The sequence below is a fragment of the Aedes albopictus genome, chromosome 2, assembly GCF_035046485.1.
Source record: "Aedes albopictus strain Foshan chromosome 2, AalbF5, whole genome shotgun sequence".
Taxonomy (NCBI): domain Eukaryota; kingdom Metazoa; phylum Arthropoda; class Insecta; order Diptera; family Culicidae; genus Aedes; species Aedes albopictus.
In genome coordinates, this window is record NC_085137.1 from 412,297,966 (window position 1) to 412,320,343 (window position 22,378).

Below are 22,378 nucleotides of genomic sequence, written 5' to 3' on the forward strand. Positions count from 1 at the left end.
ATGTGATGTTGGCTAAGGACTGTTCAATTTATAGAATGGACATTTTTTTTGTGCGATATATTTGTATGCTAATGGACGAGGCTTTGGATCACCAATCCGAAGCCGTAGGGCCAAATAGAAGAAGAAGAAGAAGAAGACATTTCTACTAAAAGTAGAGTTCGACATTTGGTCACTAATGCCGTTTTTCTTTTTTAACCTGGGTTGGAACTGGATTGGCGGAAAATGTGTAAACAAACAACGTCAAACAAATTTTAGTACAAGCGAAACCGAAGTCGGGTTGGGGTTGAAACTGTGATCTGATCCAGTTCCAACCCAGGTTGGAACTGGATAATAAAGAAAAACGGCATAATATTCAACAGGACAGATCGGTGAAGTACTAGATTTGTAGTAATGAGCTGAATTTTAGTATGGTGACAAGGGGAATTCTCCGTTTCTGCAATGAAATGGTGCAAAAAGCGTGGGTATTATGGTTCCTTGCCTATTTTGATGCTGTTTGAGCAAAAGTTTGGGCAACAGTGTTGTTGTTTTCTCCATTTCTTGCAACATAAACAACATAGTTGTCCAAAGTTTTGCTCAAACAGCATCAAATTAGGCAAGGAATCATAATACCCACGCTTTTTACACCATTTCATTGCAGAAACGGAGAATTGACCTTCTCACCATACTAAAATTCTGCTCATTACTATAAATCTAGTACTACACCGAACGTGCCCCATAGGACGCAATCGGTGAAGTACTAGATGCAATAAATTGGTGTAAATAGCAAAGGTATTATGATTTCTTGCTTTATTTAATGCTGTTTGGGCCAAAGTTTGTGTAACTGTGTTTTTGAAGTTGCAAGAAATAAATAATACAACAACCTTGACAACAACACAGTTACTCAAACTTTTGCCCAAACAGCATCAAATTAGGCAAGAAATCATAATACCCACGCTGTTTGCACCATTTCATTGCAGAAGTTGAGAATAATTAATTATTAATACTCTAACCATAAAAAAACAGTTCACTACTTTACTACTTTCAATCTAGTACTTCACTTATTGCGTCCTATTCACCAAGCTTTGGGTAAAGTTGAGGCTATGCTGACAAAGTGGTAGGAAACTATTTAACATGAATATGATTTTCAGTGCATACTAGGGTGGCCCACACCTTTATGAAAAACAAGAATTTCTAAAAAATCAAAGGCTTACCCCCTGAATCAGTTGTTTCGAATTCCCTGAAGCTACGGTCGAAATTTAAACTTTACTATTACTTTAGAGCTTTTAGTAGAACTTGTTACTTCAGACTCTAGTTTAATTTAAAAACACTTCACTAATACTTCACTTTTGCAAAAGAAAATAAAAAATGAATAACTCTTTTAAAGAAAAACTAGAAAGGACGAGCAAATTCCTTTTAATTCTACTACTGTGCTTATCTTCGGACACATAGGCCTATTTCGTCTGTGACTTACAGACTTCTTCAGTGTCAAGTGCTCGACAGTCGAGCACTTGACACTGAAGAAGTCTGTAAGTCACAGACGAAATAGGCCTATCTGTCCGAAGATAAGCACAGTAGTAGAATTAAAAGGAATTTGCTCGTCCTTTCTAGTTTTTCTTTAAAAGAGTTATTCATTTTTTATTTTCTTTTGCAAAAGGGAAGTATTAGTGAAGTGTTTTTAAATTAAACTAGAGTCTGAACGAAATTTAAAGTTTTTTTTTTTGTTTTTATTACGTGTTTTTTAACATTGGAGCCAATTCTATACTCGAACGAAGTTGATTACGTCTAAGGGGGCGCTCAACTAGATTTAGGGCCGATTTTTTCACCTCGGCTTAACCGGTAAGCCAGGCTTACCCATACAGTTAAACCTGGCTTAATGCTTAAGCCAGGGTGAAGAAATCGCCCCTTAGTAAGTATGGGAAAACATGGCCAAATGTATACAAAAAACACAAGTTATCAATTTTTGCCACTAGCTGGCATTCTTGTAGGAAACTTTCTGCCAAACAACTTTATGAAAGACCGCAAAGAGATCAGACGTCTGTGAAAGCAGTTATACCCTAAGGAAAATGAGGCAAAACAGAGATTTCATTATTGATAGAATTTTTTTACATGCATTGGCAAAACAAGAATATTGCTTAACCTGAGACTTCGCATTTTTCGAATTTCATGTTTTTCATATAAAAAAATATATATAAGAAAACAGTTGCCAGATTCAAAAGTTCGCTTGCCGGGAGTTCGTTAGTCGGCGAAGTAAACAGTTTGCACGGAGTTATTTTGTCACAATCATTCTTATCATCATCATCATCAGATGCGGACTACCCTAATGCGTCCAAAAATATTTCTGCAGCGTGGTACTAATTTTCAAGAAAATAAGCAATATACCTGTTTTACAGCCATTTTATAAAACAAATCGGTTTCTTGTTTAATCCCCATGGTCATCTCGTTTGGAGTTTTTAATAGTTTTCCTTTTGATAATTTAAATAAGATTAAATTAAAGCAAGATTTATCAAAATTTAATCTTGTCAAAGTCATGCAAACTGGTCCGTTTTATAAATTGAACAGTCCTTAGCGAAATGTATAGGGACGTGGTGAGACAATAACAGAGTCCGTGGGTAGCACTGGGATGGGGAAATATAACGATGCAAAGGGGGTGAGACGTGGGCTTTAACGGAGACTTTTGTGATCCATTAATGAATACGATTTATTTTCCAGAAAATGTCGTCCAACAAATGTCACTTTGTCTGGAAACTGACACCCTGAATATTTGATAATGAATGATACTAAAAATGCGCTCTAACTAAGCGATGGAAAGAAAACGGAAAACAATAGAAACTGTACTTCTTGACTTACATTTTGTGTGTTTCGCTGTGTGGGTAACAAGGGCCGAAGTGTAAAAATCCGAAATCCTTTCTCGTTCAGAAAATTTTCGCTAGCTGCCTCCCCTCCCTGCTCCACTCGTGCTCCTCCTCCTGGCTGCTTCTGGTAATCCTATCGAGTTGGCTGAAAATCCAATTTTCACTTTAGCAATAGCAGGCTACTGAAATTTTCACGCAATTTGGGTATTCAGTTGAGTAACTTTTATTTTTTCGCAATCGTAGTAACCACACTTCGTTTTTTCGCTTCCCTTTATTCTTTTTTGTATGGATATAATGAGCTTTTTTCCTCACGTCACATGCACGCCACTCACTGAGAGCAGAAAATTTTCACACCTACGAAGCAGAAATTTTCCATGAAATTTTAGCAAAATTCCGTGCTCGAAACCGTGCAATAACGCATTAAACGGAAAATTTCACTATCCTTTTCTTCGTTCATCTGGATTACCCAACCTTTGGAAACGCGTTTTTCCAATTTTCAGCAGCAGGGTCGAATATCGAACCTTGGCCGAAAAACCTTATCCGTAGGTTTTGCCTATTCCCCAAAGTAATTTACACTAAATCAATCACCAATCCGTTCGGTTTTCTTACGTTTTCGCTCGATTGTGGGTCGAATTTTCCAATCAAAGTAGGCGAAAAATCGGAAAACTTTTCTTCTGGTTTCTTCTTCTGCTGCTGCTGGCTTCTGCTTTTTCTTCTTCTGTGCCGTCCCGGATCGAAAGTGGTACGTGTCCGACTGCCAGCTTGGTCACCGATCGTTTGCGAAAAGGGACATGATTTGGACGATTTTCTTCACGGCACGGCACACTTCCATAGCGGAAGCGCAGCGAAAGCTCTTCCAGTGTGCGCACCCCTTCGGATTTTCCAGTTCGAACGGAAAACGGGAGAGAAGTGAGAAAAGTTTCAGGAAAGTGACAGTTGTTTCGCGCGGTACACAGAGCATTCGGTGGCATATTTATGAGCATTTGTCCTAACAATTTCCATGTGTATCGCGCAAGTATTGTGCAATGCGCTGGAAAATTCTAGGGGAAATTGCTCTCACGCACATCGGTGGGAAGGAAAATGACAAAAACTGCCATGAATCAGATGCATTTCGTGGAAAATAGTGGGCACAATGAAAACTGCGATAGGAAAGAATGATCGAAAAAGCTTCCGACTTGGAAAGCTGTTCTCTTCGAAACTGAAAGTTACAAGGTTTTAGTCTGGATTCATGTTACACTTTTGACTACGTACATTTTGTTTCACAAAAGATTTCAAAAATGCGTGGCATCAATCTAAATTGAATGAATCGGTCAAATTAAACATTTAAATTAAAATTCATGGTCATAAAAACAAGAAAAGTCGTAGTTTAAATCTTTGAACACTAAAATCTCGCTGTAGATTGAGCAACCATGCGTTTCCATTTTATGTGAGTTATGTCTAGCAAAGTGTATTGAAGGAAGGTGAAAGCATCTAAGATCTAAACAGTCAGTGGATGCGGAGAGAGACACATGGTGGGGGAGGTTGAAAAGAAAGCTGTTGAGTTTGTTACCTACCTTGAGTTTGTTAATTACCTTGATGTCTAGTTTCCACGTAGCGAGTAATTAGCAGTGGTGTCATCGAGGTTACCAGCTTTTGAGATAAACAAAATCCCCAAAATAAGCCCTTTGCCTAAAAATAAAAAACGTATTTTTGGACTCCGGATATCTTCCCCATACTAAATATGTAGAGGTAATCTTCGATATAACGTACCCTCGATATAGGGAATTCGATATAACGTACATTTCGCTTCGATATAACGTACAACGTTGATTTTTTTTATTTTTCCCAGGAATAACCCTCAGATGTATTACGAAATCACTCAAATCAATGTTTTATTGCAGCACTAGCCTTGTTACCCAGAATAAGAGCAACTTGGGGAAAAAATAGTGTACATTATATCGAAGCAAAATGTACATTATATCGAAGCACAAAAAACGGAATGACTTTTTCGTGAAAACTCATGTTTTTCATTACATATTGGTTTTATGAATTCCACCAAAACCATTAATTGGGGTTAATTTTACGTCGAATACATCAACACTAGTATAATAGTTATTAATGTCGTAAATTTATCCAGCGAGGCTTGCCGAGTTTGATAAATATGACGAGTGCTGTAAAAATTGAGTTTTGCAACGAGTTGCATACAATTTTTTTCGCAATTGCAAAAAAAAAACGGTAGAATCTAATTTATTTAAACGGTACCATCGCCATCGTGCTTCGCCATAGCTGAATGACAGTGCCCACGTGTTCCATCCTACGAAATTTGAATCAAGCAAGCCGTGATATTGATATAACCGTCACAATCGTCACAATATTTCAAGCTCTTACCTTGGAAACTCTGGTTTCCAATCAAAAAATCGCATTATGATTCATAATGCAACCTAAATTAGTTGCATTATGAACCGTAATGCAACTCTTTGATTTAGTGAAGACAAGTAGGCCGTTACGATACTAAAAAGGCAAGTATAAAAATAGATATTATAGGACGGAGTAACAAAAAAAAATATTATTTTTTTTCTCTGCTTCGATATAGGGTAAAAGCTCCCTTAGTGGAGGTAGTACCAATAGTGGTGCTAGTGGCAATTTAGCACTATTTCGTCCAAAAAGCTTGCAAATGGAATTTTTAATAGATGCATCATACCTAATTAATAACATTAATTCAGTTTTGTATTCAGGATTTGGCGGAAAACCTATTTTAAATAATTATTTTCCTTAATTTTTTTGCTGCTTTGCACCTATAGTGGTGGTAGTGTTCCTATAGTGGTGGGTCCCATAAGAATTCAATAGGATGCGCCACTATAGGAACCAATGTTAAATTTTACCTCCATAATAGGAACGGTGTACCTATAGTTGGTGCAAGTGATTTATTAGCAAAAACTGAAATAAATAATGCTTTTTACATTTTTCCTAGCAAATTTAAGTGAAAACTACCGATTAACGTTTTCAGAGTTTTTATTTTGTTGTATTATCAATTTTATGCAATTCAGTATCATAATTTACATTTTATATAACTCATTATGGTATAATAATGGCCAATTTTTCCGAACGGGCTCATTATGCAACTGAAATGAGTTGCATAATGAAAAATAGTTGTATAATGTTCATAATGCAACTCATTTGAGTTGCATTATGAACATTATGCAACTCAAATGGGTTGCATTATGAAAAAATCATTGCATAAAATTTTGTATGGAACTCGTTGCAAAACTCGATTTTTTCAGCACTCTTCGTATTTATCCAACTCGGCAAGCCTCGTTGGATAAATGTACGACTCGTGCTGAAAAAATCAACTTTTTGCAACTCATTACATAAATAACTATTATTCAATTATTTTAGTACAAGGAGCTACTAATAGCACCACTATTGGTACATTTACCCTAACGTACATTTCGATATAACGTACAAATAGAATTGTTTGTACGTTATATCGAAGAGTATCATATTGCATGGTTTTAGAGCCTAAAACACCATTAAATAACCGCCATCTTGAATTTTGAGCCGCCATCTTGGATTTTAGGCAGCCATCTTGGATATTCTGATCGCCATTCTTGGACTTTGGACACTTCTTTATATCGAATATTTCCATATTGCATGGGTTTACCCGAGCAGAGGGAAAAAGCACCATAATACAGTAGACGTTCGATAACTGCAACATGTTTACGTTTCACTTACCGAATGAAATTCGATAACTGCAACAACTGACAGACGTCAAAGAACTGTCAGTCGCTGCATAATGCAGCCAATGTGCATTCGGAAAACATCGCATTGCAACAAAACTGCATAGGAAAAACATCGCATCGCCGTTGACATTTGATTTTGACGGATAGCGGTGCGATAACTGCAAAATTGTTGCACTTAGCGGACTTGCAGTTAAAAAACATTGCAGTTAAACCGTTTGCACCGAGCGAATGTCTACTGTAGCATATTTTGATATGGAGAACAAAAAGTGATATTTGTTTGTTTGAGATAAGAGGTAAAAGTACTGAAAATAATATCTCAATTTTACTCCTGAAACATCATCATCATCGCACATTTAGCTCTTGGTAAGATCTGACCAATAGCAGTGAGCTATTTGATTGATCTTTAAATATCATATTTTGCTATTTAGCTCACTGCTATTGGTCAGATCTTACCAAGAGCTAAATGTGCGATGATGATGATGTTTCAGGAGTAAAATTGAGATATTATTTTCAGTACTTTTACCTCTTATCTCAAACAAACAAATATCACTTTTTGTTCTCCATATCAAAATATGCTATTATGGTGCTTTTTCCCTCTGCTTGGGTAAACCCATGCAATATGGGAATATTCGATATAGAGAAGTGTCCAGAGTCCAAGAATGGCGATCAGAATATCCAATATGGCAGCCTAAAATCCAAGATGGCGGCTCAAAATTGGTTAGATGGTTAGATGGTTCAAGAACAAATTTTTGCTATTATTTTCAGTACTTTTACCTCTTATCACAAACAAACCAATATCACATTTTGATCGTCAGTACTTGAACTCTGCCCGGGTAGGGCCAAAACTCCATCAAACAGCCGCCATATTGAATTTGGAGCCGCCATCTTGGACTTTAGGTCGACATCTTGGAAATTCTGGTCGCAACTTTTAAACTCCGGTCCAAACGGCTGTCATCCACATACAACTGTAGTGAAGCGATAAATTTGGTGCTGGAGGTGGTGCTGATTTGAATGGGCGGTTGCAATAAGCTTATTTCCACACTTGGTGTTTCTTGAAAGTTTAACAAAGAACACTAAACGCTTTGAACAATATGTGGAAATGATGGTTTCTCGATTACGAATTTATCTTTGTACCACAAAGTTCGCTTCCGCACGTAGCCAGCAGACTAAAATTTCGTTAACAAACCCGTGGCGCCTCACCAAAGGTGGCGGCTTCAAGAACTAACACTTTATTGAGGGGGTTGCTACGGACATCTTCCCCATACCAAATATACCCATATTGCATGGTTTTAGAGCTCAAAACTATTAAACAGCCACCATTTTGAATTTGAAGCCGCCTTCTTGGATTTTACACCGCCATCTTGGATATTCCCGTCGTCATTTTTGGACTCCAGACATCTTCCCTATACCAAATATACTCAAATTGCATGTTTTTGGGGCCTAAAACACCATTAAAGAGCCGCCATATTGAATTTAGAGCCGCCATCTTAGATTTTAGACCGCCATCTTGGATATTCTGGTCGCCATTTTCGGATTTCAAACAATTTCTCCGTATCAAATATGCCCATATTGCATGTTTTTGAGCCTGAAACACAATCAAACAGCCTCCATCTTAAATTCGGAGCCGCCATCTTGGATTTCAGGCCGCCATCTTGGATATTATGGTCGCCATTTTTGTACTCCACACTCCAGACATCTTCATCATACCAAAAATACCCCATATTGCATGATTTTAGGGCCTAAAACTATTAAACAGCCGCCATCTTGATTTTTGGGGTCGACATTGTGGAATTTCTGGTCTCTAGTGTTGATTTCCTGCTGGTTCGGATCATTGATATGGCCATATGTCCAGACATTCCTCTAGAATTTCATGCATTATTACTTTCAGTGATTCATGCAGAAATCCATCCAGAGATTCCTTTAGGTTAGGATATCCTCCAGATACTCTTCCACGTATTCCCCTTGGAAATTCTCTGGAATTTCCTCTAAGGATAACTCTAAGAATTTCTCCATGGATTGCTCAAAGAATTTATTCAGAAATATTTCCAAGGAATTTCTACACCGATTCTTTTGGAAATATCTCAAGAGTATTTTCAATAATATTTACAAATACATACTTATCTAGGCGTTTCTACAGATATATAGGAATTCTTACAGAAAATCGTCCACGGATTGCAACCAGAATAAATTCAGAAAATCCCCCAAGATTATTACAAAAATTTCTCCTGGAAAATTCCTCAATAAGCTTTTCCAGGAATTCCTCCAAGGTGTGTCCAAGGTTCCCCGGGTGTTTTTCCAGCAAAAACATCGAAATCTTCCTGACATTACTTCAAAAATCCTCTAGAGATTCATTCAAGAGTACATCCTGAAATTTCTACAGGGGTTTCACAGAATATTTATTCAGAAATTTCTTCAGGAATCCTTTTAGATATCCCTGCTTGGTTTCTTTTTTAAATTGATTCAGAGATATCATCAAAAATATCTCCAGAGACTTCTTCAGATTTTAAGGGCTTTCTTCAGGAATCCCAGTAATGGTTTTATGCAAAAGCTCTTCCATTAAGTTTTCAGGAATTCTTTTATTTTTTTTATAAATTCAATTCATTGGAAAATTTCTGTAAAAAAAATCTGCTGGGATTCCTTTAGAGATCCTCCAGAGATGTTTCAGAAGTTCTGCCAGAAATCGCACAAAACATTACTGGAAGAATTCTTGAAAAAAATCTTCAAAGGGATATCTAAAGAAATTCCTGCATGACTGTCTGAAGAATCCCTTAAAAAATTCCTGGTGATACCTTTGAAGATTCCTTGGAGAAATTCTTGAAAATTACCTAGAGGGATATCTGCACAAAAACTCTTGGTCAAACAAAATTCTCGCGCTTAGTATCATACGGGCGTCTACAATGATCGATTTCTCTTCATCAATGATGGAATAGTTTTTCAAATTCCTGAACGAATCCCTGAATAGATTTTTGAAGACATCCCGTGAGGAATTTCTGAAAGAATCACTAAAGAATTTCCTAGAACAATCCCTGGAAGAATTCCCAGAAACATCCCTGGAGGAGTTCCCGGAGGAAGACATGGACATTCTTGGACAAATTCCTGGAGGATTTTCTGAGGGAATTCGTGAGGGAATTTCTGGAGAAATCCTTGTAGGAATTCCGGGAGGAATCCCTGGAGGAATGCCTGAAGCAATGCCTGGAGGAACCCCTTGAGAAATATTTGGACAAATCTCTGAGGCAATTCCTGACGGAATCCCTGCAGGAACCACAGGAGGAATCCCTGAAGTAACTCCTAGTGAAATTCCTAGAGGAATCCCTGGAGGAACTCCTGGAGAAAAATCCTGAAGGAATATCTGGAGGATTTCCTAAATTTTCCTGAAGGAATTTCTGAAGAGTTAACTGGATGAATTGCTGGAGCAATCCGTGAAAGAATGCCTGGAGGAATCTCTGATTGAATTCCTTGAAGAATTCCAGGATGAATCTCTGAAGAAACCCCTTGAGATATTGAGAATTTCCTAGTAGATTTTTTAGAGAAATTCGTGGATAAATTCTCGGAGAAAATCCTGGGGGAATCCCTTGACACAAACCCTGGAAGAATCTCTGACGGAATTCCTGTAGGAATGCTCGAAGAAATGACCGGAGGAAAGCCTGGTGAAATGCCTGACGGAATGCCTGAAGCAACTCCTGGAGGAATCTCTGGAGGCAATCCTGGAGGAATCCTTGAAGGAATTCGTGAATAAATTCCAAGAAGATTATCTACTCCTGTAGGAACTCCTGAAGGAATCCCTGAAGCAATTCCTGGAAATATCTCCTGAGCAATCTCTGGAGGAATGTCTGGAGGGATTCCCAAAGAAATGCCTAGAGGAATGCTAGGAGAATTTCCTGGAGGAACTCTTAGTGGAATCCTTGAAGGGATCGCTAGAGTATTCCCTGGAGGAATTCTCGAAGGAATCCCTGGAGGAGAAATTCTTGGATGAATTTCTGGTGGAGTCGCTGAAGGAGTTCTTTTAAGAATACAAGGAAAAATCCTTGAGGAATCTTTAGACGAATTCCTGGAAAAATTTTTAAAGGCATCAATGCAGGATTTCCTGGTGAAATTCCTGGAGGATATGTTATAGGGATTACTGAAGGAATCCAAGGAGGATTTTCTTAAGAAACCTCGAAGGAAGTACTAAAGAAATCGCAGATGGAATTCTTACAGTCCTGAAAGGATTCCTGGAGGAATGCCTGCAGGAATTCTTCGACGAATGCTTGGAGGAATGCATAGTGGAAATTTTGTAGGAATTCCTGGTGTAATCCCTGGAGAAATCCTTGAAGGAATCCCTAGAAAAATCCCAAGAGGATTCCCTTGAGTAATTCCTGGAGGAATCTCTGGAACAATTCGTGGAACGCCTGGAATTCCTGGAGGAGCCCTTGGAACAATTCCTGGAAGAAGCCCTGGAGGAATCTATAGAGGAATTCTTGGAGAAATTTCTGGAGGAGCCCTAGGAGAAATTCCTGGAGGTATCTCTGGAAGAGTTCTTCGAGGAATGCCTGAAGAAAAATTCCTACAGGATGGTTTAGAAGAATTCCTAGATGAATCTCTGCAAGAATCTCTGGAGGAAGTTTGGATATCTCAGGGGAATCCATGCAGAAATTCCCGGAGGAATATCTGGAGGAATCCTAGGAGGTATCTTGGGAGGAATTTTCGAAGAAATTCTAAAAGGAAGTACCTACTGAAGAAAATGCAGAATTCATGGAAAAATCCTGAAGTGATTCTAAGAAGAGTTCGTGGGGAACTTCTAGAGGAATCCCTGTAGCAGTTCCTGAAATAATTTCTGAAGAAACCCCAGGATGAATCCCGAAAGCAATCTAAAGAGGTATTCCTAAAGGAATTCCTTAACAATTCCTGTATGAATTCCTGAATGAGTTCCAAATGAAAGCCCAGTAGGAATCCCAAGAAGAATTTTTCAAATAATCGCTGGAATTGTTCCTGAAAGATTCTCAGAAAAAAAATCAAGAGTGAATCCACGCAAGAAAGGAGGAATTCTCGGAAAAATATCTAGAGAAACCCCAGGAGGAATCCCGGAAGCAATCCCTTGAGGAGTTCATAGGAAATCCCAGGAAAGCTTTCTATACAAATATTTGGAAGAATTTCTGTACGAATCCATGAAAAAAAAAAACTGATGGAATCCATGTCTGCAGTAATTTCTGGACGAATTATTGAAGGAATCCTTGGATGGACTCGTGAAAGATTTTTTTTGTGAAAAAATATGAAGGAAATTTTGGATTAATTTTTGAATGATCTCTGGTAAAAATTTCTAAAAAAAAATCCTGGAAGAAATTCCTCCTAAAACACTCCAAATAATTCCAGATGGAATTATCGGAACAAACTCTGGTGGGCTTTTTGAGGGAATATATGGTGAAATCCCTGAAACAAATCTCTGAAGGAATGCCTGCAGAAATACCTAAAAGGATCTATGGTATTTTTTTGGAATTCCCTGGAAAAGATCCTGAAGAATCCTCGAAAAAAGCTGGAGGCACTGGAGGAAAGATATTCCTGGGGAAATTCCCGGAGGAATGTGTGGGGAAATCATTTGGGAAATACTTGAAGGAATCTCTGGAGGAGTCCATGATGAAGCCACTGCAGGAAACTATGGGAAAATTTCTGGAGATATTGTTTAAGGCGTTCTTGCAGAAGTATCTGTAAAAAATGCTAGAAAAAACGTGTGAAAAAATCCTGAAGCATTTCTTGGAACAAGCCCTGGAACACTTACTGTCGGAACCCCGCAAGACGACCAGGGAGGTATTCAAGATGGAGAAATTCCTAGAGCAGACCCTTGAGCAATTCGTGAAGGAATTCCTGGTGAAGTTCCTGAAAAAATACCTGGAAGAATTTTAGAAGATGTCCCTGGAAGAATTCATAAAGAAATCACAGGTCTTTTGCTCTTCCCAACTAACATTTTCAGCGCTATAAGCTTCAGTCATTTGCTTTCTGTTGTGTAACAATCGAATTGAAGCAGTCGATGCTGAATAAAAGGGAAGCTAGTCAAATATAAAACATATAGCTTATAAGCTGTAGAAACCAGAATACATTCCCATACAACCAGAAATCCCCTAAGATTATTTCAAAAAGATTTCTCCTGAAAAATACCTCAATAAACTTTTCCGCCATAAAACATCGAAATATCTTCCTGAGGTTACTTCAAAAATCCTATAGAGATTCATTTAAGATTACTCCCTGAAATTTCCACAGAGATTCTAAAGAAGATTCATTCAGAAATTTCTCCAAGAATCCTTTCTGAAATCTCTGCTTGAATTCTTTTTGAAATTTCTTCAGGGATATCATTGAAAATATCTCCAGAGACTTCTTCGAATTTTAAGGGCTTTCTACAGGAATTCTAGCAAGGGTTTTCTGAAAATCTTTTAAAATTTTCTTCATAAATCCAATTCAATGAGAAATTCCTATAAACAAGGATTTATTTTTTCAGGAAATTGTTTCTCTGGTTCTGTAAAAAAAAATCCTGCTGGGATTTCTTTGCAGATTTCAGCAGGAATCGTTAAAGTATTCCTCCAGATTTTTAGTAAGTTCTTCCAGAAATCGCACAAAACATTACTGGGAGAATTCATCCAAAATAAAAATGTTTGAAGGTTTAATATCTGCCTTTTGTTAAATAAAAAGATTAAGAATTACGCTATTTGATTTTAAGATTTTCTTACTAAGCTTTCAATAAAAGGACACACGTTTGAAATGCCTCCGCTTACGGTTGCGGCTTAAGTTCGAATGAGCTCATTTATTATATCTTTTGAGAGAATTCTTTTTAGTACAATATCGATAGCACTCTTAATGCAGAACACACAAAATAGGGATATTATAGTTCTTCCCTTTTTAGATAAATTCATCAAGAATTTCTATCTTCTTTTGTTACTTGAGTTTACGATATTTTTCAATAATTTTAAACAACTTCGACATTGCTTTCACAATCTTTCAGATCTTTGTTTAATCACTTCTGATAGCTGAACCAGCCTTCGATCGTGTCACTACAGGACTGCGAATCTGCACATGACGCTTTTTCTCCGGTTGGATGTCCTCTGGCACTAAAGGAACATCGGGGAATCCGCAACAGTCTTCTTCGTCAGAGATACTTCTGCGACGCTTGCTGGATTCCATCCTGCCCTTGGGTACGAACACTCTTGACTGTTGGCGCGGCTGTTCTACCATTTTTAGCTGGTTGCGATGGGCTGTTAGCCGACGACCGGCCAGAGATATCTGAAATAGATTTTTGGAGAACTTTTTAATAAAGGTTGCATCTAACCATCTGGGTAAATCTTTTTTATCAATGTTCTTATAGAGCAGCTTATCCCCTGCCACTAGCTTTTCAAATTCATCCGGAAAACGGAGTAGTTTATTGGACGGACCCTCTTCTTTTTGCACAGGTTTTATAATAGCCGGCTTATACAAATTATTTTTGTAACTATTACGTGGATTAATCAAATCCAATAAAGTTTTAGGCTTAAACGAAAATATTTTCTCTGAGGGAAACATTCCTTCCGTTCCAAGACAACTATTACGGTAGTTGATTAGAAAAAGATTCAGTCGATCTTCAATTTCTAAGGATTTTGTCTTTTCGTCCAATAAATGTTTTTTTAATATGTCCTTAATCACGCTCACCATTCTTTCTGCTTGGCCATTACTCTCCGGGTTATAGGGAGGGCTTTTAAGAACTTTGATCCCTTGGCATTCCAAAAGAGAAACGAATTCCTCCGAATTAAAAGGTGGACCCCCATCTGTCACAACGACGTCTGGAAGACCAAATCGTGCAAAAACAGAGATAAATTTACGAATCACCGATTTAGCATTTGTTCCGTACCGCATTAGTTCAACTTCAAGCCATTTTGAATAGCTGTCAACTATTAAAAGAAACATTTTTTTATCAAAGTAAAAGAAGTCAGCGTGCAATCTACTAAACGGCCGTGTTGTGGGTATCCAAGTTTCAGTAGATTTTACTTTCGGAATAATGGTCATTTTAGCACACGTATCACAGCGTTTCACAAAATTTTCAATGTCTGAATTTAATCCTTGCCAATATATTGTCCTTTTAGCTAGTTGTTTCATTTTTGTCAACCCACTATGATTAGCATGTAAAAGTTTCAGCACAGCGTTTTTAATATTTTCCGGAACTACAACCTTATCTTCCATTAATAAAATACCCTCAACAATTTGTAATTTCTCCTTTTGTGCAAATAAATTTCTAAATTGCTTTGGGATATTTTGGGGCCAGGTATTGGATACAAATTTCATAACTTCTGTTAAAAACTTATCTGATTTTGTTTCATTCGCAATCAGTGCAAAGTCTAAAGGGAAATCGTTGGAAAAGTTTAAACTGTTAACACTTACTGGATCTACGTCCGTGGAAATTTTTTCATCAAGCGGAAAACGACTACAAAAATCTGCATTTCCCATTTTTGTTCCAGGCCTGTATTCTATTTCAAAGTTGTAGATTGAAAGTTCCATTATGTATCTTTGTAATCGTGTAACAAAGACAGAATTTCTTCCATCTTTACCGAATATTCCCCGTAAAGGTTTGTGATCTGTGAACACTTTAAATTTTTGCCCGAAGAGAAATTTGTGGAATTTCTTAACTACACAAACCAAAGCTAAGGCTTCTAAGTGTAAAATCGGATATTTTTTTTGCGCAGCGTTTAATGAAAATGAGGTGAAGCATATTGGCCTTTCTAACCCATCCACTAGTTGAACTAGAACTCCTCCAAGGCCGTAGGAAGATGCGTTACTACAATTAAAGGCTTAGTTGGATCATAGAAATCAAGTATGTTTGCCGACAACAAGCTCATCTTGCTCTGTTGAAAAGCTTTTTCACATGTATTTGTCCAGATAAATTTTTCGTCTTTCTTTAAAAGGTTATAAAGGCATCTAAGTCTTGTAGACATATTAGGGATAAATTTCTCATATATATAATAGCCCTGTTTGTCTGTCCGGTGACTAGCCAACCAGACGCAGCACGTGGGGAAATTCTCACAAAAAATAAAATATTTGACATTCAATTCATTTTTACCATCAGATGCAGAGAACAAAACCAGCGACAACCTTAGACAACCAGGCACTGCATTACAGTAACAATTTTTGAAAACGACGTATAATCAATGGTGTAGCATTTATTATACAGTAGACGTTCGATAACTGCAACATGTTTACGTTTCACTTACCGAATGAAATTCGATAACTGCAACAACTGACAGACGTCAAAGAACTGTCAGTCGCTGCATAATGCAGCCAATGTGCATTCGGAAAACATCGCATTGCAACAAAACTGCATAGGAAAAACATCGCATCGCCGTTGACATTTGATTTTGACGGATAGCGGTGCGATAACTGCAAAATTGTTGCACTTAGCGGACTTGCAGTTAAAAAACATTGCAGTTAAACCGTTTGCACCGAGCGAATGTCTACTGTACGTCGTTTTCAAAATTTGTTACTGATTTGATGAAAAAAATCACAGACAACCAGACTGAGCATTTTATGAAAAAAAAAAATCACAGACAACAGAGGTTAAAAATTTTGATTATTTTTTGTTAAATATTTGACACTTCAATTCTTTTTCACTATCAGATGCAGAAAACAAAACCAGTGACAACCTTAGACAACCAGACTGAGCATTTTATGAAAAAAAAAATCACAGACAACAGAGGTTAAAAATTTTGATTGTTTTTGTTAAATATTTGACACTTCAATTCTTTTTCACTATCAGATGCAGAAAACAAAACCAGCGACAACCTTAGACAACCAGACACAGAATTTGATGAAAAAAAAAATCACAGACAACAGACGTAGACAATTTTGATTTTTTTAAAATATTTGACACTTAAATTCTTTTTCATTATCAGATGCAGAGAACCAAACCAGTGACAACCTTAGACAACCAGACAGAGCATTAAATGAAAAAATTCACAGACAACAGACGTTGAAAATTTTGATTTTTTTAATGCAGAAAAGAATCTGTCACTCTTAGACAACCGAATGCAACAGTTGCTAGAAATAACACAGATAGCCCTGTTTGTCTGTCCGATGACTTCACCGAAGTTTTTCAGATGTTAATAAAAGCTGCATTGGATTCACCAAATAAAAAAGTATTCCAAACGAAGAAAAATGTAATGTTTTTTTTTTTCACTATGAGATGCAGAGAACTTAACCAGTGACAACCAGACACAGCATTTGATGAAAAAAAATCACAGACAACAGACGTAGAAAATTTTGTTTTTTTTTCAATATTTGACACTTAAATTCTTTTTCATTATCAGATGCAGAGAACCAAACCAGTGACAACCTTAGACAACCAGACAGAGCATTAAATGAAAAAATTCACAGACAACAGACGTTGAAAATTTTGATTTTTTTAATGCAGAAAAGAATCTGTCACTCTTAGACAACCGAATGCAACAGTTGCTAGAAATAACACAGATAGCCCTGTTTGTCTGTCCGATGACTTCACCGAAGTTTTTCAGATGTTAATAAAAGCTGCATTGGATTCACCAAATAAAAAAGTATTCCAAACGAAGAAAAATGTAATGTTTTTTATTTAATATCTACAAGCGTGGATAACACATGAACCGTTTATATTGTAAAAAAAAACACTTGCCACGGGCGCTACTGCGTCCATAAATAAACTAGTATTGTAATAATTTATAAGACCAAGATAAGCTTTTAATTCTGTTTCGTTTGATGGTGTCTATAGTAGAAAGCTTTTCCGGAGAGGGTAGCAAACCATCTTTAGTTATCAAGTGTCCTAAGTATTGAAGAGATACAACGAAAAATTTACACTTCTTGAAATTAACACGTATGTTTGCACTGGCCAGTCTTTTTAGCACCTGAACCAGTTTGTCATAACATTCTTCTAAATTTTTCCCTGCTATCAGGACGTCATCTAGGTAGCAACATACACCTTCAAGTCCTTTCAATACTTGGTCCATGATTTGTTGAAACATAGCCGCACTTGATGTTGCGCCTTGCGGTAAACGGTTAAACGTGTATAATCCTTTAATAGTGTTGATAACTACAAATTTCTTTGAGCGCTCAGATAATTCGAGTTGGGTATACGCGCCTGTTAAATCGAGTGAGCAAAACACTTTGCATCCTGCTAAGGACGCAAAAATGTCTTGAGCGAGTGGAAGAGGATAAGTGTCAGATATCAAAATTTTATTCAGGGATACTTTGCAATCAATTACCATGCGAATCTCGCCGTCCTTTTTTGGGATTGCAATCACGGGCGACGCCCACTCACTAGCCTTAATAGGCGATATGACTCCCTGTTGCTCTAGCCGATGGCCCAGTAACTTTTCTTTTAGCTTGTATGGTACTTGATATGCCCGTTTGAATATTGGTTGCTCAGACTTGAATGTAAGATCAGCTTTGTAGCCTACAATAGGTTCGGAAAAATCTATACTAAAGACTTTTTTAAATTGGTTTTGGATATTACCGATAGCTTTTTCCCGCAACTGCTCTGCATTCAAATGGTTTATTGTAACAGTGTTTTTGAAATGCAATTTCCACTCTGGATAAAAAGTCTCCATCCAGTCTCTACCGAGTAGAGGGGTGAAATCATTTTCACTTTTCAAAACAATAAGTTTCTCTAAGCTACTACGACCATTTAACTCAACTGCTACTGAAATCTGTCCAACAACCTCAAGTCTGGAACCATTAACCACAACTAGCCTTTTGCTGCATAATTTAATGTCCATCGAATGAAACCGTTTTTTATAAAGTTTTACACTGATCACTGCTACTGCCGATCCTGTGTCGACCTCCATCAACAATTTCCGTCCTTGAACTTTCACCTGTACTAAACACGGGTCACTTTTATCATCCCCAATCTTCATACAGTTGATATCTGATTCGTCGCTAGATTCACTTATGCGTACTCTATTGAACTTGTCAAAGGGCGGTACACTCGCGGAGTCGTCTTCTTGTTTTACAAGTTTTACCGAACTGTTACTCAAAAACCAGCATTTTTTTCTGATGTGCCCTACACGCTTACAGTAATTGCAAACTGCATTTCTATGTCCATTCCAGTCGGATCGACCTCTTGCTGGTACGTTGTGCCTATCCCTGCTTCTTGAACGACTTGCTGAACGGTCTTGACTTCTACTTCCTGATCTAAATTGTCTACCTCGCTGAGCTGATCTTCTACCAACGTAATCGTCGTCTTTGCCCTAATCGATGCTTCACCGACAAAACTGCCCCCGTGTCATTTGGATCAACGTTTTCTCTTGTTCTTTGGCTTGCTTCCTCGTCATTAATAATCATCTTTTCTAATGCTTCTACCGCTATTTCGTCTTCCAGTAATATCTTACGCTGCAGCTTTTTGTTTCTCAAACCAAAAATGAGTCGATCACGTATAGCTTCATCCTTAAATTCTTTGAAATTGCAACTTTCGGCCAACAACCTTACTGCCAGAACAAAATTTTCCGAGCTTTCCGCCGGGCCTTGAAATTTATTATAAAATTTGTACCTATGCATAAGCGCCGGTTTAGTTTTGTCGAAACGACACTTCAATTTTTTTTATCACCTCGTCATAATCTAAATCTTCTACATTTTTCTTCGGGAACAGCAATTTTATTTCGTCAAACACATCATCGCCACTGAGGGAAATGAACCATTGCTTTTTTTTCTTCAGGTTTTACTTTGTTGAGATTGCACATAATTTCAAATCGTTCTATATAATTAGAAAAGGATTTACCAACATGATAGTGATCGATCGTTCCGATCATGCCAGGAACAGACATTGTTTTCAATGGATTGCACTATGTATCGAAAAGAATGATAATTACTCACTTGTACTGCAGCTCACTACTCACTAGTTCTCAACAAGGCAGCTCTTCTCGCCGACGTAGCTCTCCTCCCTGCTTAGCTTTTCACGGCAACCTTGTTCTTCGCGCCGCTCTCGATCTTCTCACCGACGTTGCTCTTCTCGCGGATTAAGCTTTTCTCGCCGAATGTTTTCACTGTTAACGCTGGCAAAAAGTCCGTTGGGTTTTAATGTTCTTCACACAATCGCTCTGGAGCACGATATACACCGCTCCGTCCGATCACTCGTAGCTAATCGACACAAACAATCATGCAATTTGCTCGACTCTCCGCATGCACTTCTGCTGGATGTTCTCATGCACTCGTCACAACGATCGGACTGATCATCTAACTTCTCACGACTTGATAACGCTCTTCTCATGCACGGTGCTGTTGCTCTATGGCTACGACCTTCCTCTCGGAGAATCGATTCGGTAGTACACTAGGGAACAAAGAGTCTCGGTTTTTAATGCAAAATAAGAACTGTAAAGAAAAATTTCAAAATGGAGATGGTAAAGACTAAGCAGTCAATAGCTAGATGAAATTCACAATTTCGATGTGCAGGTTTTTTTTTATTTTTTTTTTCACCACCAGGAAACGCTTATTCACTGAAATGGCTTAATCACTGTCACAGTCTCGCATATGCCCAACAACTACTCTAGTGAAATATCACCTACAAGTACGCTGTCTACAATGCTTCAAGCTCTGCACTCTACTTACCCAAGCTCACTCTGGAATTTCTCCGTCTGAGCTAATTTCGTGGTTTCGTTTCACTTCTCGTCGCCACTTTAATATCTGCCTTTTGTTAAATAAAAAGATTAAGAATTACGCTATTTGATTTTAAGATTTTCTTACTAAGCTTTCAATAAAAGGACACACGTTTGAAATGCCTCCGCTTACGGTTGCGGCTTAAGTTCGAATGAGCTCATTTATTATATCTTTTGAGAGAATTCTTTTTAGTACAATATCGATAGCACTCTTAATGCAGAACACACAAAATAGGGATATTACAGAAGGAATTTCCAAAAAAAAAATCCTGCAGGATTGTCTGCAATAAGGGCCCATATAGCCGAGGCGGTAAACGCACGGGTATTCAGCATGACCATGCTGAGGGTGACGGGTTCGATTCCCGGTCGGTCCAGGATCTTTTCGTATAGGAAATTTCCTTGACTTCCTTGGGCATAGAGTATCTTCGTGCCTGCCACACGATATACGCATGCAAAATGGTCATTGGCAGAGGAAGCTCTCAGTTAATAACTGTGGAAGTGCTCATAGAACACTAAGCTGAGAAGCAGGCTTTGTCCCAATGAGGACGTTACGCCAAGAAGAAGAAGAAGAAGGATTGTCTGCAGAACCCCTAAAAAACTCCTGACGATACCTTTGGAGATTCCTCGAAGAAATTCTTGAAAATTACCGAAAGGGATATCTTTTTTTTTTTTTTTTTTTTTTTTTGAAGAGTGACCAGGTGGAGCTGCAGGACAGCTGATAGCAAAGCCTGGACCCTTTCCCAACTTTCCCCCTACTAGGACCAATACTCACGATGGACTAGACGATGTCGTCAACTTGAGCAAAGTGTGTAGTAATTAGCATTGAGTCGTAGTAGTTTTTAAAAATACTGTTTTTAACTTTTCCCATCGCACTAATGTTTTGATCGAATGGAAGCTCCACAGATGATTTGATAATTGAACAATATTTCAAGAATCGAAAATCTCCGAGGTCACTGGACAACATTCAGAGAGAAAAAAAGCTGTCTATGTTAACGCCTTCAGAGTATTATTTTTTTAGAAATATACAAAGAGCAAAAAAATGTGTCGTAGGTAGTTTTTAAAGATTTGATATTTCTGAAAATTATTCAAAGACAGCTACCAGAGCTAGCGATTTTAGCCGATATGGGCAACTAGTTTTTCTGACAGCTTCCCCAAACAATAATCAGATAATATCCTCAGTTATTTTGTAATACATTCTGAAAATTATTTCAAGCTGATTACCAATAGTGTCAATAACCGATGTTAGTAATTGACAGCACCAGCATCATCTCGAAATAACTCTCATATTATTGTTAGATAACACTTTTTGAGCTTCCATTCGATGGAAAGAAATGAGTCAAACCCTATATGTCAAAATATAGTCTATAATGTATCAAATTGTGTTCCTAATTTCGCTAGTCGTCTTCTGCATATCTGTGATCATCTCAGTCTAAATATTATATCCACCGTAACCCTTTACATTGTCAACCGTCCTAAGTCCTAAAGAAACATGTAACTAAATTCCTGCTTTTTTTGGTCAGTGAAATAATACCGTCTAAGACATAAAACAAAAAAGTTCAGTCAACTGCTTTTTGTCAAAAATAAAAATGATAATGATTATTTGTCAACTTTTATAAATTCACAAAACCCATAAAAATAAGAAATACAAATATAAACTCCTATAATCAACAGTTTTATCTTTACCTAATCAGTCCATAATTTTCTAATTGTAATGAATCTAATCTGTAAGGCTGTAAGTCAACTTATTCTAGCGTCCCCTGTCCTGTGTACTAACGAATTCAAGTAACGAGTGATGAGTGTAACGCAGAGACCTCCTCTACCCACTCTTGCGTTACGTTAAATTTAACAATTATTGTTAAATTTGAGGAAATTCAAAGAATGCAAAGATTAGGTCTATGCAAGCTGAATTATAATTTGTTTTTGACTTGTGATAAATGCACAACGGATACTCCTTTGGTTCCCATTAGCACTTACGGCGATTCCTTCACTTGCGCTCAACTCGAAACTAGATATATCTAGCTCAAAGTCCAAGCGGTGGTGAATGAACTGGCGCTAAAGTGCTAATGGGTTAAGCCCTCCCATCGCGTCAAGATCGAATATCCAGGGGGAGGGAAAATTACCGAAAGGGATATCTGTACAAAAATTCTTGTTCCAAACTGTTTATTCCAACAGTGCAACTTTTGATAAACAAAAGAAAACTATTAATTTACAACTTAATTGATTTCGA

At 37.6% G+C, this 22,378-nt stretch overlaps 3 protein-coding genes across 5 annotated transcripts in view; all 3 read right to left on the minus strand.

The window, feature by feature from the left end:
• Positions 1-3,623, minus strand: part of LOC109426844 (vesicle-associated membrane protein 2) — a 48,212-nt gene extending 44,589 nt beyond the window's left edge. For both annotated transcript variants that reach the window (XM_062853467.1, XM_062853466.1), the window contains exons 1-2: positions 3,441-3,623; positions 2,827-2,976 (exon numbers count right to left, since the gene is read on the minus strand). In XM_062853467.1, the coding sequence (XP_062709451.1) occupies positions 2,827-2,828 (2 nt within the window). In that variant the 5' untranslated portion in view covers positions 2,829-2,976; positions 3,441-3,623. The remainder of the gene's footprint in view (positions 1-2,826; positions 2,977-3,440) is intronic.
• LOC134288479 (uncharacterized) overlaps positions 1-22,378 on the minus strand; it is a 429,933-nt gene that overhangs the window by 323,840 nt on the left and 83,715 nt on the right. The window lies entirely within an intron of this gene.
• On the minus strand, positions 13,182-20,398 carry LOC115255243 (uncharacterized protein K02A2.6-like). 2 transcript variants are annotated; one of them, XR_009997973.1, is made up of 3 exons: positions 20,105-20,398; positions 19,373-19,867; positions 13,182-13,795 (listed from the first exon to the last, which is right to left on the minus strand). XR_009997973.1 is itself a non-coding variant. In XM_062853455.1 (2 exons), exons 1-2 carry the CDS (start codon positions 18,415-18,417, stop codon positions 13,526-13,528), a joined length of 921 nt encoding a protein of 306 aa, XP_062709439.1. In that variant the 5' UTR covers positions 18,418-18,577; the 3' UTR covers positions 13,182-13,525. The 2 variants fall into 2 exon arrangements, 1 of the variants encoding a protein (XP_062709439.1); XM_062853455.1 differs by lacking the exons at positions 19,373-19,867; positions 20,105-20,398 and adding an exon at positions 17,767-18,577.